Source organism: Neophocaena asiaeorientalis, unplaced genomic scaffold (genome assembly GCF_003031525.2).
Source record: "Neophocaena asiaeorientalis asiaeorientalis breed wild unplaced genomic scaffold, Neophocaena_asiaeorientalis_V1.1 scaffold138, whole genome shotgun sequence".
In the NCBI taxonomy this organism is placed as follows: Eukaryota; Metazoa; Chordata; class Mammalia; order Artiodactyla; family Phocoenidae; genus Neophocaena; species Neophocaena asiaeorientalis.
The window spans coordinates 6,547,197-6,563,520 of NW_020172632.1; the positions used below are offsets into that span (position 1 = coordinate 6,547,197).

The 16,324-nt window shown below is 40.3% G+C and overlaps 1 protein-coding gene across 3 annotated transcripts in view; it reads left to right on the top strand.

Moving 5' to 3' along the window:
- TCEANC2 (transcription elongation factor A N-terminal and central domain containing 2) overlaps positions 1 to 14,073 on the top strand; it is a 39,913-nt gene extending 25,840 nt beyond the window's left edge. For all 3 annotated transcript variants that reach the window (XM_024739325.1, XM_024739324.1, XM_024739326.1), the window contains exons 4-5: positions 5,077 to 5,270; positions 13,035 to 14,073. In XM_024739325.1, the coding sequence (XP_024595093.1) occupies positions 5,077 to 5,270; positions 13,035 to 13,223 (383 nt within the window). In that variant the 3' untranslated portion in view covers positions 13,224 to 14,073. The remainder of the gene's footprint in view (positions 1 to 5,076; positions 5,271 to 13,034) is intronic.
- The last annotated feature ends 2,251 nt before the right edge of the window (positions 14,074 to 16,324 follow it).

The following is a 16,324-nucleotide window of genomic DNA, read 5'->3' on the forward strand; positions in this document are numbered from 1 at the left end:
GAATGCTAGTGCCATGTGTGACAAGAAATACAGGCGGAGGGACTGAGGGGGATAATAATGAGTTCCATTTTCCATTTTAGAAATGTTGAGCTAGAGGTGCTTGCAAAATAAGCAGGCAGAGATGTCCAGTAGGGGAATGGATATTTGGGTATTGTGCTCAGTGAGAGCCTTTAGGCTAGAGATATGTATTTGGGAGTCATCTGCTTGCAGATGGTAGTTGGACCACAGGAGTGGGTAAGATTACTCAGGGAAAACAGGTGACGAAAGAAGAGAAGAGGCCAAGGACAATGTCCCAGCTGGGGTTCACAGGTAATTAAAGGTTGGGCAAGGCATGTACAGCCAGCAGAAGAGATGGAAAAGGAAGAGGAGAATCAGTAACAGGTGATATCTCAAAAAGCAATGGAAGAGAATATTTCAGAAGGAAAAAGGCAGCAGTGACAGATGCCACAGAGGTATCAAGTAATGTCACGATGGAAAAGGTCCATTGGATTTGACAAGAAGGACTCTCTGTGGGACTTGTGCATCTTCATTTCTTGTATATAAAGGTGGATCAACGATGCCTGTCTTGGGGAGAGAAAAGGATAAGGTGGGGAACACATGAAGGGAAGGATCTCTATTCCAAAGAAACCTGAATGCACTTCTGGTATAGCATATCCTGTGCTGTTAGGATTGCTTACAGGTTGAGCCAGCCCATGAGACTGTGAGCTGAACTGCATAGATACATACAGTCCCACTGCTCAGAGGAGACCCTTGTTAATAATTTCATTATAAATTCTTTTAGACTCTTTTTCTCTGTGTATAAACAAATATATGTGTTTGTTTATATATATATATATATATATATATACACACAAATGTAATTTTAAAAATAAATATTGGCTTATACTGTGCATGCTCTTCTGAGAACCTGAGTAAAGTAATCATCTTTCCATGTTACTACACGTAGAGCTATTGCAGTCTTTTTTTCCTGGTTTTTTTTTTTTTGTGGTATGCGGGCCTCTCACAGCTGTGGCCTCTCCCGTTGGAGAGCACAGGCTCCAGATGCGCAGGCTCAGCGGCCATGGCTCACGGGCCCAGCCGCTCTGTGGCATGTGGGATCTTCCCGGACCGGGGCACGAACCCATGTACCCTGCAGCGTCAGGCGGACTCTCAACCACTGCGCCACCAGGGAAGCCCGCTTATTGCAGTCTTTAATGGCTGCCAAGTATTCATTGTTTGAAGGGACTATAATTCATTTAACAAATTGCACCCTCAATGGTGAGCTTGTATTTAACTTTCTGCTGCTGTACACAGTACTGTTATGAATATTTTTATACATAAATCTTCTTTGCACACTTTGGCAGGGTGAGTGTAGGTTAAATTCCAGGGACTGTGTCTCATTCATGTCTGTATCCTCAGCACCAGGCATTAAGTAGGTGCTCTGTAAAAGTATTAAAATGCCCTGAATTTAGATCTTTGAGGTCCTGCAGTGTCTCATTTACCTTTGTGGTTTTACCATCCACAACAGTGACCAACAGCACAAAAAATTGTTTTCTGAATGAATAATCTCAAGGATATGGAGAACTCCAGCCAGAAAAGGAAAGTGTTGAGTAGTGACTTCAGCTTTAAGTGGCATGTGTTTCAGAAGCACCTCACTAAGCATCGCTAACTAGGAAGCACCTTGAGATATTTCTAATGAGGGCTCTGCATGCCTCCCCTTCACCTTCCTCCTTGTGATGAGTGTTGATGTACTTCTTTCCCTGGTCAGTAGAAAGACTAGATAAAAATTCCTGGGAGATAATGGGATAGAGAGAGAAGTTAAAGAATCTTGTCTTCCCTTCAGAGTTACTTCCAGGATGCTCTTCACAGAACCTTTAAAGCAGGGACAGTTTCTTGTTCAGCCCTGCGTGACTAGTACCTAGCATACCTAGCACAAAGAGTAGGCCTTCAGTCGACATGTGAGGAGTAAATAAATCAAGCAAGTGTTGAGCTATGCAGTTGGTGTGATCTGAGAAATTTTCTAAATGTTTTGACCATTTTCCCAAAATTGAATTCTTTTCCATTTCCTTTTGTTCATTGATGCCTCTTTTATTATATATTAATTTTTATATATAATAGGGTTTGTTCCTGAGCTTAATTAACTAATTATGGCCGCGTTGGGTCTTCGTTGCTGCGCACGGGCTTTCTCTAGTTGTGGCAATCAGGGACTGCTCTTTGTTGCAGTGCGCAGGCTTCTCATTGCGGTGGCTTCTCTTGTTGGTAGAGCACGGGCTCTAGGCGTGCAGGCTTCAGTAGTTGTGGCACATCGGCTCAGTAGTTGTGGTGCACGGGCTTAGTTGCTCTGCAGCATGTGGGATCTTCCTGGACCAGGGCTTGAACCCGTGTCCCCTGCATTGGCAGGTGGATTCTTAATCACTGCACCACCAGGGAAGTCCCCTGAGCTTCACTTTTTATTCCACAGATCTATCCATCTGTTGTTTTGGTGCCAGTCCATATAATTTTAGTGGCTTTATAATATGTTCCAATAGCATATAAGGCTAGTTATACCTCATAATACATAAGAGTATTTTATGCTATTACCCATTTGTTTTTCTAAAATAAGTCTAAAGCTATTTGGATGTATTCTAATAAAAGCAGCCTACTAAGATTTTTTTATTGTAATTACATTAAATCTACAAATTAATTTCTATATTGACATCTCTGTACTGGTCTTTCCATCATATAATATGGTATATTTTCCCCTTTCATTCAAATTTTCTGTTATATATTTTAGTAAAAACATATGTATTTCCTCATCTGGGTTTCTCATTCCCCAACATTTACCAAACACCCACTCTCCCGACCCCCTCTCCTGCCCCTGTTTTCTGCTGGAGATCCAAAGATAAACGTGTCACAGCTCTTGCCCTCAAGGAGCTCTCTTTGGTGGGCAAGAGAGATAACTGATCAGATAATTACAACTAATTATAATAGTTATTGTGATGAACAGGAGCATGAGGTGCTAAGGAAGCACAGAGGAGAGGTACCAGCCAAGACTAGGGGTTATTATATTAAGGAAGACTTCCTGGAGAAGGGGACTCCTGAACTGAGTCTTAAAGGCAGAATGTAAGTTAACCAGATGAAGAGAGAAGAAGGAATATTCCAGGCAGACAAAATGCTCATTGGAGTATATGTTCAAAAGTAAAGAGGTGAGAAAAATATTGAAGTGTCTTAGAAGCTGCAGGTAGCTAGAGTATCGATGACAGTGGGGTAATAGCTGGAAATGAAGCTAGAAGGTAGATGGAAAGGTGGCAGATAGTGAAGGTACTTGTGTGACTAGATAAGAATTTGGATATAGGATTGAAAGATTTAAGTGGTGGAGTGTAATGGTCAGATTAACGTTTTTAAAAATATCCCTGAAAGAGAAACGAATAAAGTTAAATAAAGGCCACTCTGGCTGCAGTGTGGAAGGTGGCATTAAGGGTTCCAGACTTTGGCTGAGAGGCCAGTCAGGCTGCTGGAGTCATCTGGAGGCGACATGCCCTAAGGCAAGGTCAGTGGTGATGGGGATGGAGTTTAAGAGTGGTTCCAGAGCTATTAAGGAGATAGGCACATACACAAACAGCACGTGGGCATGCAACCCCCTCTTGTTAATGAGTTGCTAAGTGGTTTATGGTTTTTACTAGTTTAAGCATGATTTTCCCCCTATTATACTGACTGTTTATTGCTGACATAAAAAAGCTATCGATTGTTTTTAAAAGTATACCTACCTTATATTCTAATACTTTTTGAACTTTAATTCTAAATGTTTACTTGATTTCTTTGGCTTTTCTATGTGTTTATTTTTATCTAAGTACTTTTGCATATGATATTTTTTGACCCTTTCCTCTTTTTCCATTTTTATTATGAAAATCTCAAATACTCAAAAAAATAAAGAGAATAGTACAAACCCCCATAGGCCTTTCACCTACATTCAGTAACTATTAAGGTTTGGTCGCATTCACTTTATCTTTCCCTTTTTTGTGTTTTTGTGCTGTTACTGAAGTATTTTAAAGCAGAATCTCAGACCTTTTGTCATTACAGCTCTACATACTTCAGTATGCATCTCTAAAAAATATGGATCTTTTCTTACATAGCTACAATGCCATCATCGTGCTCAACAAAATCAACAATAATTCTTTGATATAATTTAATAACCAGTGTATATTCGTATTTCTTGTTTATATCAAAATATATTTTAATTGGTTTATTCCAGTCAGGATTTGGATCACACATCACATTTGATAGTTTGGACTCAAAAGACTCTTTTAATCTTTAGCAATCCATAACCTTACTCCCTTTTTTTAAAAGTGCCATTGATGATTGAATGTTGTCCTGTAGAATGTCCCACATTCTGGATTTGTTTCTTATGCTGTAATTTAACTTATTCCTCTGTCTCTCATATTTTCTATAAACTGGAGGTTAGCTTTGAATGACTAGTTACTAGGGTTATGGTTCATCTTTTCCTTGGGAGGAGGGTGTAAGACTACTTCATAGGTAGGGCTGTGAAGTGCTCCCTCTATCTGGTAGTGCCACTCTTAGGGATGCTAAGATTGATCGGTGGAGATGATGACACCTCATTTTTCCATTGTACGTTTCCCCGTCAACTTTTCATTGACTGATTTCATCCACTGTTGATTGTCACCTGAATGAATTATTTCATCATGGGCCACAAAAATTTTTTAAATTCTGTCAATTTTATCACACTTATTAGCTGAATAAAGAATATTCTGTCAATAACTAGGACTGTTTGGTTGTCCTGAAATATAATATGTACTGAAAAGACAAGATAAATGCTTAATTCATTTTCTTTTATTGCAATTTTTGGATTAAGGAGTTTTAAGTATCTATTGATCGTGCTTCTGTTTTATGACTTATTTCATTGGCTAGCCCAGTGATTCTCCCCCAGTGATTATCTTGTTGTCTCAGCCTTTGAGAAACAGGTCTTCATTTGCACAAGAGCCTTTACATCCTTAGGTGTGTGAATGACTTGCTAAGTGCCACACATTAGTCCTTCCAGTTCTGTACCTTTCAGAAGAATACAGAACAACCTTTTCTTTGGTTTCTGTTCTCTTGTTCCAGGTCACACTGTGAACAAGATGCGTCAACACTCAGATTCAGAAGTGGCTTGTCTTGCCAGAGAAGTTTACACTGAGTGGAGAACTTTCATTGAAAAACACAAGGATAGACCTTCTATAGAAGTCCGAAGTGATTCCAAAACCGAGACATTTAGGAAAAACGCCCAGAAATTACTCTCAGAAGCCTTGGAATTGGAGGTAATGTCCTGGTTGGAATGTGATGACTAGGTACTCTGGGTTAAATGACCTTCATATTTTCATAATGAATTTTCATAGTCTTAAGTGCTATGGCTTTATTCTAACTTTTTTTTTTTTTTTAAAGATTCTGGATTTGTAAACGTTCTGGGGGACAGTATTGTATAAAGAGTACAGGCTTTGGAATTAGCAAGACATGAATTAAAACCCTGGCTCTAGTATGTGCTGGTTGTGACACCTTAGGCAAATCTCTTAACATTTCAGAGACTTGATTTTTTATCCGTGAAATGAAGGTTATAATTCCTACTACCTAAGATTATTGGAAAGATTAAATGAACCATATATACAAAAGAATAGGAGAGTGCCTAGTGGTTAGAAGTCACTTAATGAAGGTTGGTTCCTTCCCATTTAAAATTCTTACCCTAACAAATACCATATGATATCACTTATATATGGAATCAAAATATGACACAAATGAACTTATTTACAAAACAGAAACAGACCCACAGACACAGAAAACAAACTTATGGTTACCAAAGGGGAAAGGGGTTAGGGGAGGGATAATTAGAAGTTTGGGATTAGCAGATAAAAACTATATACAAAATAAATAAACAACAAGGTCCTACCGTATATTCAATATCCTGTAATAAACCATAATGGAAAAGAATATGAAAAAGAATATATAAAATTGAATCCGTTTTCTGTACACCAGAAACTAACACAGCATTGTAAATCAACTCTACTTCAATAAAAATAAATAAATAAAATTCTTTCCCTTTCCACTGAAGCAAAAATTCTGAGATGGACTCCGTTATGGAATATCAATGGCAAAATACATAGCTGTCTTTTGAGAAGACTGTACTCCATTTTCGGCCAGCACTCATGCCTTTAGTTCTAATGTATATAGTCAATTGCACAATCCCTATCATCTTCATGACCACCAGTTAGAATGGTGTTAGTGGTTTGAGGTACACATGCTGGAAGAAGAATGTTTGCTCATTAGCAATAGTATTAATCATCATCAAATAAATCTTATAGGTCAGTTAATATTCTGGAAAAATCAGACATATAACATCCATATTTTTTCCTCTTCTCAGGGTATCCCTAATAATGTATCCTTAGAATAACTTAATATTATTAACAAAAGAAGCAATTCAGAAGTCTGATTTAAATACCTGATCTGTCACTGCATTCTCTGAAAAAATATTTTAACCTTTCTATCTCTGTTATGTATCCACAAAAGAAAGGCAAATCGGCTTGTGGTATATTATTTACTTTTAAAAAATAAAGTTTGGGGTTTTTTAATACAAACTTATGATAGAAAATGAAAAAATATGGAAAGGAAAAATAAGATCACCATTGAACCTACCATCCAGACATAGTCTTGTTAACATTTTGGTGCATTTCCTGTTTGGTAAATTATTGTAGCTCTTTCTTTTTTTTTTTTTTTAATAAATTTATTTATTTATTTATATTTTTGGCTGTGCGCGGGCTTTCTCTAGTTGCAGTGAGCAGGGGCTACTCTTCGTTTCGGTGCACAGGCTTCTCATTGTGGTGGCTTCTCTTGTTGCGGAGCACGGGCTCTAGGCACGCAGGCTTCAGTAGTTGTGGCACGTGGGCTCAGTAGTTGTGGCTCGCAGGCTTTAGAGCGCCGGCTCAGTAGTTGATCCCACATGCTCCGTGGCATGTGGGATCTTCCCGGACCAGGGCTCGAACCTGTGTCCCCTGCATCGGCAGGCGGATTCTTAACCACTGTGCCACCAGGGAAGTCCCTGTAGCTCTTTCAATGAATACTGGGCAAGTTATGATTATCCCAGACGTATTAAGAGCCAATTATGTACCAACTGTTCCGTAAGATATTTTTATTGATTATTTAAATAACGTTGCAGAAAATTGACAATTATTCACATTTATGTTGTATTTTTAATCTTGATCAGTATCAGCTAGTGTCATTTTGTATATACTTTTCTATATATTTCTATTCTTATATTTATAATTTTTAATGTCTATTTGATGGTTCAGTGAATTAATATACTGTGTTTGCTTAACTTTTCCCAAGGAAATATTAATATGAATATTAAGCCCTTGGAAGAGAGAAAAAAAAATATGAAGGTTGTAAGTCTAATTTTCTGGAGTATCGATTAGCCAACAAGACTCGCTATTTGATGTTGTAAAAGAAGTTTATTTTTAAAATAAACCAAAATTATTGCAGAAACATAGAGTGTGGGTATATAATATGTAGTTGATGTGGTGGTAAATACCAGTTCCCTGTGGTATCTTTTTAAGTAAATGATAATAATGAAGCTTTGCTTGTAAGGATTAATGAGCAGTTTGCCTGCTATATTAAACTCAATAATAATTATCCTTTTAGTTTATCCATTAATTATCCTTTAACTGGCACATCAAGTGGTAAGCACTCAAGTGTTACAAAGCAAAGTTTAAAAAGTGATACATTCGTTAGTGCTTTCCAGTGTAATTGGAAAAAATATCAGATTAAGCATAGTTGAATGGTTTTGTTCCCAAAGAGTAAATTTTAAAAATTAAAAGTGTGCATCTTAGCCATCTTCCTTGGCCGAAGAAAATCAGTCTATTTTCCCTGCATAAACAACATTTTATAGTATTTTTTTATCAGTTTGGTATGTCAGAAAATATAAATACAAACACTTTTTACATAAAGTTAACTCTTAGCACCCATCATCATCTGAAACATTTTCATATTAGGGCAAATCGGTGAACCATCTAATCCAGTATCTGGTCTTTGATAGTAACCAATGTTGAGTGCATTCAAATCAGACATCAGATCTCCATAAATGTACTATATCAGGCAGTAGTAAACTATTGGATAAGTTATTGGCCTAATAACTAAAAAGCTTTTGCAATTTGATCTTAGCATGTGTTTTTTCAAATCCACTCATTACATTTTTATAGAAAATAATGTTTCTATGTTATTTGTTTGGTCTTATCCTTTAGTAGTGAAAGCCACAGATAAAGAATATACACACACAGCCCCAAAGTGCATCTCTTTATTACTCTACACATCTTGCTTTCCAGATTCATGGATTGTTTCCTTGTTCTTGGAATAAAGGAATAGATGAATAAAATCTCCATTGTTGAGACCCACACTCCATTCCCCTTTACTTTCTCCCTTCCAGATCTTCTTTGTTCTTCCCTGTCTTTTAGATCTTTCCTCATATGAACGTCCCCTGTGGTGTCATTCTCTTACTTCCCCTTCCTCATTATCCACTCTCCTTCCTACCTCACGGCCTGTGATCATTTTCCTATTATGTCATTTTAAAAAAATGAATCTGATTCTCAAAGTGAGCCTGTTATCGTTAAGAGTTATGAAACACTGGCTGGTTGGCCCAGTTGGTTGTCAGATGGTGCTAATGAGATCCAGGTCAGGGGTACATCCCCATATGGGACTGTTAGTTTTTTCTTTGTTTAATGGCCTCAGACTGTACCTCTGGCTTTGACCAGCTCTTTAATAAATGTATTCAAGTGGTCAAAACGGAGTGTGGGTATATATGTACAAATCCAATCATGCTATTGGAAAACTCATACAAAGTTTGCTTCTAGTGGGTATTCAGTTCACCAGATGTTTAATTCTACTACTACTAGTGCCGGAGGAGAATGCAAACATGAATGAGTTGCAGTACTTATCCTAAGAAAGCTTACTGTCTCCTGACTAAGAGCCTGTAAATGACTGACTAAATACGAGGCAGGATGAAATATGTCTGAAATAGTGTTACTAGCAAGTGGTATAAACACACAAAGGACAGAACAATGAAATCTGATGGGGAAATCTGGGAAGCTTTCATGAAAAAGACAGCACTTGAACTGGCCTTTGTAAGAGTGGTTGGACTTTGCTAACTAGAAAATACATATAAAATAGAAACATATTTCATATGCTATGTATAGGATGTTACTAAAAGAGCAGAAAAGGAGGGAGGTATACATGGGGAAAGAGGAAATTCATTTCACAGATATTTACTGAGCACTTAATATGTGCCAGTACCTATGCTACTAGGCATGGGGAACTTAGAAGTGCATCCAAAATGGTACCAGCCCTGGAGGGGCTCACAGTCTCTGAGGGAAGTAGGCAAACGAATAGTCACAATACAGTGTGGGAAGTTCTGCACTTAAGGTATACACATGAAGAAGAGCTGCTTCCCTTGTTTTTAAAGAGCTTAACAGATGTGGCAGACATCACTAATTGATTATGGCAGCGTTTCTTCTGAGTCCAGAATCCTTGACAAAAGACCGCTCTGGGTGGATGTGTTTTATATCTTCACCCAGCAATTGCCAGTTTGTCCAGGATTGGACAACTGAATAACACATACTCAACTCACAGGTACAAATAGATAAGGAAGGCAAATCAGATTCTCTGTCTCTGGGAAACTGAACTGGGAAATACCAAGAAGCAACAGTGGGAGTTTTGAAACAGAAGATATATTGGAGGAGTTATGAGGAAGCAGAAGCTATGGGTAGAGATGTGTAGAATAGGGGGAGAGAATAAGGCAGTTAGAATTGATAGTAAGGCAAATGGAGAGGAGGAAAAACATTTGAAAGAGAGACCAGGCAAATCATGAGAGACACAGAGAAAGGATATGGTCTGTAAATAAATCCCTAGGTTTCTTACAGCATTCTTGTTCCCATTCATACACATGTATCTCATAGTAAAACCCCTTTTTCTCAAAGTCTCAGTAAGACTCTGGTCCTTTCACCCAAAAGGGCTTACCTAAATTACCAGATTAGGACCCATTGGGAAGGACTCTCAACTTGGGTATGTTTGGATTATCCAAAGGCAGTTATAAGGTAGGCATTCTTCACTTTGTTCAATGAACATGTTATACACAAGGATGCATGATGAATCATTTTCCCTTATGATTTACATTTTAATATTACAAATGTTTTTCTTCATTTCTTCATTCCGATTGGCCTTCATTTAACAAGAAGCATGCATGAGAATTGCTAGCTACTTGCTTCTTATTCCCATCACATTGCTGGTATAGCACCTATCCTGCTGCCCCTTGGTTTTCTGTGTACATGCCTCTCCTTTCTAGGCTGTGACTTCTTAGAGGGTAGGGGGTCAGGTGTTTTCTGCTTGGGTATCTCTAATCAGACCATACTCAGAGTAGCGACTCAGTAACTATTTGCTGAATGAAGTATGAATAAGTATCCAGTTCTGTGAATTTCAAGGCACTCTCAAGGTTCTTTTTTATATATACTACAGTTTGATGGAATGGCCATGACTTATTTTTGCAAATGTACACATACCCTTCTTCCCCTAACAACCACTCCCCTCAAAAAAAGAAAAAATTTAAAAACAGAGCTTTTTTTCTTGCCTGTCGTATTAAGTGAATCTCTAAACAGTCAGTGACTAACCATCCTCACACTGGGACGAGGAACCCTCATTGGGGTGAGGAGCCTCTTTTGCAAATGTTGCTGGACAAATGCTGGGCAGACGGCCAGCCACCCTTATAGCCTTGTAAAGTAGTCTGGTACCCGGGCTGCCTCAGGCTGGGGGCTAGTTCAGTGCCCACCCAGGAGGCCATGAAAAGCTCAAGGAGTCTGGGTTCTGGAGAGCCATGGCACCACGTCCACTCACTCCAGCACCAGCCTTGGAGATAATCAGTCAGTCATCAGGACCCCAAACTTCCCTGAACACCTTTTGTCTGTTACACCTAGGCAGATGTCTGGACCTGGATATTCATTCTCTCTCTCCCTTTCTCTTTCTCTCTCTCTCTCAGTCCTGTTCTGTTTCCTGCGTGGTCCTCATTTCTTCCAGGTTTCTTTATTATATTCATTTTGGTCTGCTGGTCTCTCTCTTTTGTTAGGACACTTATCAAATGTCTGGTGATCCTTTTTTTATTTTGGTGCATTTTTTCCTTAAACTTTTCCTTTTTAAAATATATGTATAGGGCTTCCCTGGTGGCACAGTGGTTGAGAGTCTGCCTGCCGATGCAGGGGACACGGGTTCGTGCCCCAGTCCAGGAGGATCCCACCTGTCGCGGAGCAGCTGGGCCCGTGAGCCATGGCCGCTGAGCCTGCACGTCCAGAGCCTGTGCTCCGCAACGGGAGAGGCCACAACAGCGAGAGGCCCGCGTACCGCAAAAAAAAAATAAAAATAAAAATAAAAAAATAAAATAAAATATAAGTATAGTACATATATGGAAAAGCACACAAAAGATATATGTATAGCTCACTGAATTCATCACTAAGCAAGTGCCCACCTCACCTGGCCTGATCCTTGTCATTCTCCAGGTCTCACGTCAAATGCCATTCCCTCCTGAGGCCAGGAGCTGCCCTCCTGGGTCGGGTCCCTTTGCTGTAGCTCTGTGCCCCAGAACTCGCTCATATCCTCTTTCCCAGCCCTCGGTACACTTGCAGTCCCTGCTTCTATCTGTCTCCAGCCAACCCGTGCTCTCTGTGGAGTCAAGAGCTGTGTTGACCTTGTTCACTGCTCTTTCCTCAGCCCAGGCACGTAGTGCTGAGTAAGTATTTGAATGTGTGGTAAGGTGGGGAGGGAAAGAGTTGAAGGGAAAAAAGCAAGTGAGAGAAATTTGTTTCCTGTTTTCAAGGAACTCACTCTCAGGGAAGACAAACTCAAAAAAATAGATCATTATAATATGTTATGAAAATGACTAAGGGAAGCTCGGGACACTGTGGCAGCCCCAAGGGGAACTTTCAGTCCTTTAAGCTAGGATTTGCTTTTTTGCTTTTTGTTTTTTACTTAAGCTTTGACATATAAATAGGAATGAGTTTCCTAGGGAAATTGCGCCTTGCTGAGGAAACGTGTACCTGCGCAGGGGCGTAGAGGTATGTAAAAGCAGCTGAGGTTGTTCAGGCTGGGCCAGGGTCAGGACCAGGGAGGCGAATAGTGAGCGATGCACCTGGAAAGGAACGAAGTGAGGGGGTCTCTGACCAGCAACCCGGTCTGGCCTGGATCCAGATCATGTGGGCAAAAGTCTCAGACCTGTCCTGCTTTCATTAGGCCTGTGACTTCAGGAGGGCTTGGGCCTGAGCCAGACCACCCCAGAATTGCCACAGGTCCTATCCTCTAGGCCACTTTCTGCTTAGCTGACCCTGCAGAGGTCTCTCCAGACTCAGCTGGTCTGTCAGAAGGTTAAGGGGGCAGTGAGTATGGTGAAAGGGAAGAAACATGGGTGTTGGAGTTGGGGGCTCCGAGTTAGAGTCCCAACTCTGCCTCTTAATAGTTGTAAGATCTGGAACATTCCTTTACCTTTGAACCTGTTTCCTCATCTATAAAATGAGATAATAGGAGTTGTGAGCAGTAAATGTGAAAAGTGATTTATAAACTGCTTTACACACATATTAGGATCCAGACCCATTGTTTTTAAAATGCTGTAAGGGGTTAAAAGTCACTTTAAAAGCAAACAAACAACAAAAAAAGTATAAACTGTTATACTGATTTATTATCCTTGGTCTTCGTTTCCTGGTTGGTAAAGTACAGGGCCCAGGGCCCAGAACCCATTGCTTGGTTCAAGCCAGTTTCCTGTTATAATGGCAAATATTACCACCCGGCAGGGGTTGTGAATGAGGTCCCTGTCACAAAGCACATGGCCTTGTTCCTTAATTGCCAGGGTGGAATTAATTTGCTCTTCCTGTTTCTTTTGTGACAGGAAGTAGATGTCTTTGAATTTCAGTTGATTAATGGAGGCCTCTGAGCAAAGTGCTCCAGCCTCTCTTGCTTTTAATCCTTATGCAATGCAAGGCCCTAATTTGATAATTTTGCTGTTTTTTCAGATGGATCACCTACTGGTTGAAAATATTGAACAGGAAACGTTTCATCTCTGCTCCCGCCGCATTAATGGGCCATACCGGCGGACAGTGAGAGCCCTGGTCTTCACATTAAAGCATCGAGCTGAAATCCGGGCTCAGGTGAAGAACGGCACGCTGCCAGTCGGCACGTTTGTACAGACCCACAAAAAATGACCTGAGGATGGTTCCAACCCTGGGCTGGGCAGAAAGGAAAATGGGCCTTTCTCTGCCATTCAAAGACTCTTTTGAGTTTGGGCGATGGCTGATGCTGGCGGTGCTGAATTTTCCCATGGTGCCATTCCTTCAGACAGAGGATACAGAGAGCCCTGGGAGACAGACCTGCAGGAAATGCTTCATTAGCTGGAGTGCGCTGGTGCTGCCTAACAGGATGTGCGCTTGCTGTCGCTAGGAAGCGCAGTACGGTTGCCATCACCCAACACAGTGAAAGGGTGACCAATTCCACTGTGAATATGCCAGGGACACCTCTAAACTTCCTCCGTGTCAGGCAGATGAAGTTACTACTTTATTTTGCCACCCTGCAGGTAACTGAAACTCAATTACCACAGCTGCTCACTCAGTTCCATCCCCCTGAGTTTAGATAGCTCCAGTGCCTCTCAGAACTCCCCTGTCTGTACTCTTTGCTCTACCCCAGGGGTGAGCCTGCCAGAGCCCGCCAACTACCCCTTCTTTCCAGAACTCACTTATCTGAACGTTTCAGCTCTCCCTGGAAGACCTGCGTTGGTCTCCAGAGCCCCCATGCTGAGGCTTCTAATGAGGAACTGTCCTGAAGCATCCCCACACCTTGGGGTTTATTTGAATATGTTGGCTCTCTTGGTTTAGGGCTCTGTAGAAGATACATAATGAAATTGCTCTTGAAATGAATTACTGTAGGAGAAAAATTATATACATATGTATTTTCAAATGCAATACCCGTATATAGACTTGCTTGAACAATTATGTAAGTGATATTTGCTTTTTTTAAAAAGTAATAATAAACTGGGGCTTTTTTGTCCCTAAAACCAAAGGTATGGCTTGTTCACTGAAAAGTGTTTTGGGTTGAGAAAGAGTATAGTTGGTGAAAATAAAGAATGATTGGACAGGAATCTGAGGGAGATAGCAAGACCCAAAGAAAGTGTTTTAGGTTAGGGGAGACTGGAGCATGTTTGTAATCTGAAAAGGAGGAGCCAGTAGAAAGGGAGAGATTTAGGGAATTCCCTGGCAGTCCAGTGGTTAGGACTCTGTGCTTCCACTGCTGGGGGCCCGGGTTCGATCCCTGGTCGGGGAACTAAGATCCTGCAAACCTCGCAGCGCAGCCAAAAAAAAAAAAAGGGGGGGAGAGATTTAAAATTCAGAAAAAGAAGAGATGGATTAAAAAGGAAGGACACCCTCTCTCTCACGCTCACACACACACTCAGCTTTTTTCTGACACTCTTTTGACAGTAAGTTGCATACATCACAGATTTTTACCCCAAATGACCAATAAACAAGAAATGATGCTTAGGGACTTCTCTGGTGGCGCAGTGGGTAAGACTCTGCTCTCCCAGTGCAGGGGGCCTGGGTTTAAGCCCTGGTCAGAGAACTAGGTCCCACATGCATGCTGCAACTAAGAGTTCACATGCCACAACTAAGGAGCCAGTGAGCCACAACTAAGGAGCCTGCCTGCCGCAACTAAGACCTGGTGCAACCAAATAAATATTAAATAAAAGAAAAATGATGCTTAACCTCAAAAATATTCAAGAAAATGCAAAATAAAGCAATAATACAATGCCATTTTTCACCGATAAAACTGGAAAACATTTTAAATTAGGACACAGGGAGGGGGAAGGGTAAGCTGGGACGAAGTGAGGGAGTAGCACTGACATAGTATACACACTACCAAATGTAAAATAGATAGCTAGTGGGAAGCAGCTGCATAGCACAGGGAGATCAGCTCGGTGCTTAGTGGCCACCTAGAGGGGTGGGATAGGGAGGGTGGGAGGGAGATGCAAGAGGGAGGGGATATGGGGATATCTGTATACATATAGCTGATTCACTTTATTATACAGCAAAAACTAACACAACATTGTAAAGCAATTATACTCCAATAAAGATGTTAAAAAATAAAATGCCAACTTCTGGTGAAGATGTGGGGAAATGGTCACTTTTATACACTGATGGTGGGAATATGAATTACCACACCCTTCTTGGAAAATAATCTGCCGATATTTACAAATATTTAAACATATATGTACATTGACCCAGCAGAAAGTTTTCCTAAAGTAATACATACAAGGATGTTTTGTGCAGCATTATTTGTGTGTGGGGAAGACTGACAATGAGTAGTCATCAAAAAGAACGGGACTTACCTGGTGGCGCAGTGGATAAGAATCCACCTGCCAATGCAGGGGACACGGGTTCGATCCCTGGTCCGAGGAAAATCCCACACGCCGCAGAGCAGCTGGGCCCACGTGCCACAACTACTGAAGCCTGCGTGCCTAGAGCCCATGCTCTGCAACAAGAGAAGCCACTGCAATAAGCCCGCGCACTGCAACAAAGAGTAGCCCCTGCTCGCCACAACTAGAGAAAGACTGCGCGCAGCAACAAAGACCCAACGCAGCCAAAAATTAATTAATTAATTAATTTTAAAAAAAGAATGAATGACTGCTGTATCCATTGACCTGAAGGGTTGACCAAGATGTATTGTTAAGTGAAAAAAAAAAAGAAATTTATAGAGAAATGTCTTTAATAAGAACCCAGTTTCATAAAAAGGAAACAAAAAAATCCTATATATGAATGTATGTCTTTGTACAGGATTATATGAACACGGAGAAATGTATGAAACGATATATATCAGGTCATTTCCATTGGCTGCCTTAGGGAGGAGAGGGGAGTCAGAAGATGGCATGAGAGGAGATAGGAGCTGGGGAAGAAAAAAGTGTATCAAGATGAAATCTGCCAATGTAATGATGTTGAATATACTTGTATGATTTTGTGTGTGTTTATGTTTATAATTTTGTTCTTTTAATGGATTAAGCTTATCAGAGATTTATTTTAGAGAAATTAAAAAAAAAGAAGCAAGGACAGAAAGAAAGGAACTAACATTGTCTACCTTCTAGGTGCTAGATACTTTTTCTAAGATAATTTGTTAGCATTTACATTGATCTTTATATAGATTTTTAAAAATCCTGTTGAATCATCTCGTTGTATTAGTAGGTATTGTTTCAGTTCTTTAGATTTCTTCTTTTATTCAGCAACCATTTGCTAAGTACCCATTCCATGAGGCCTTGTGGATACCT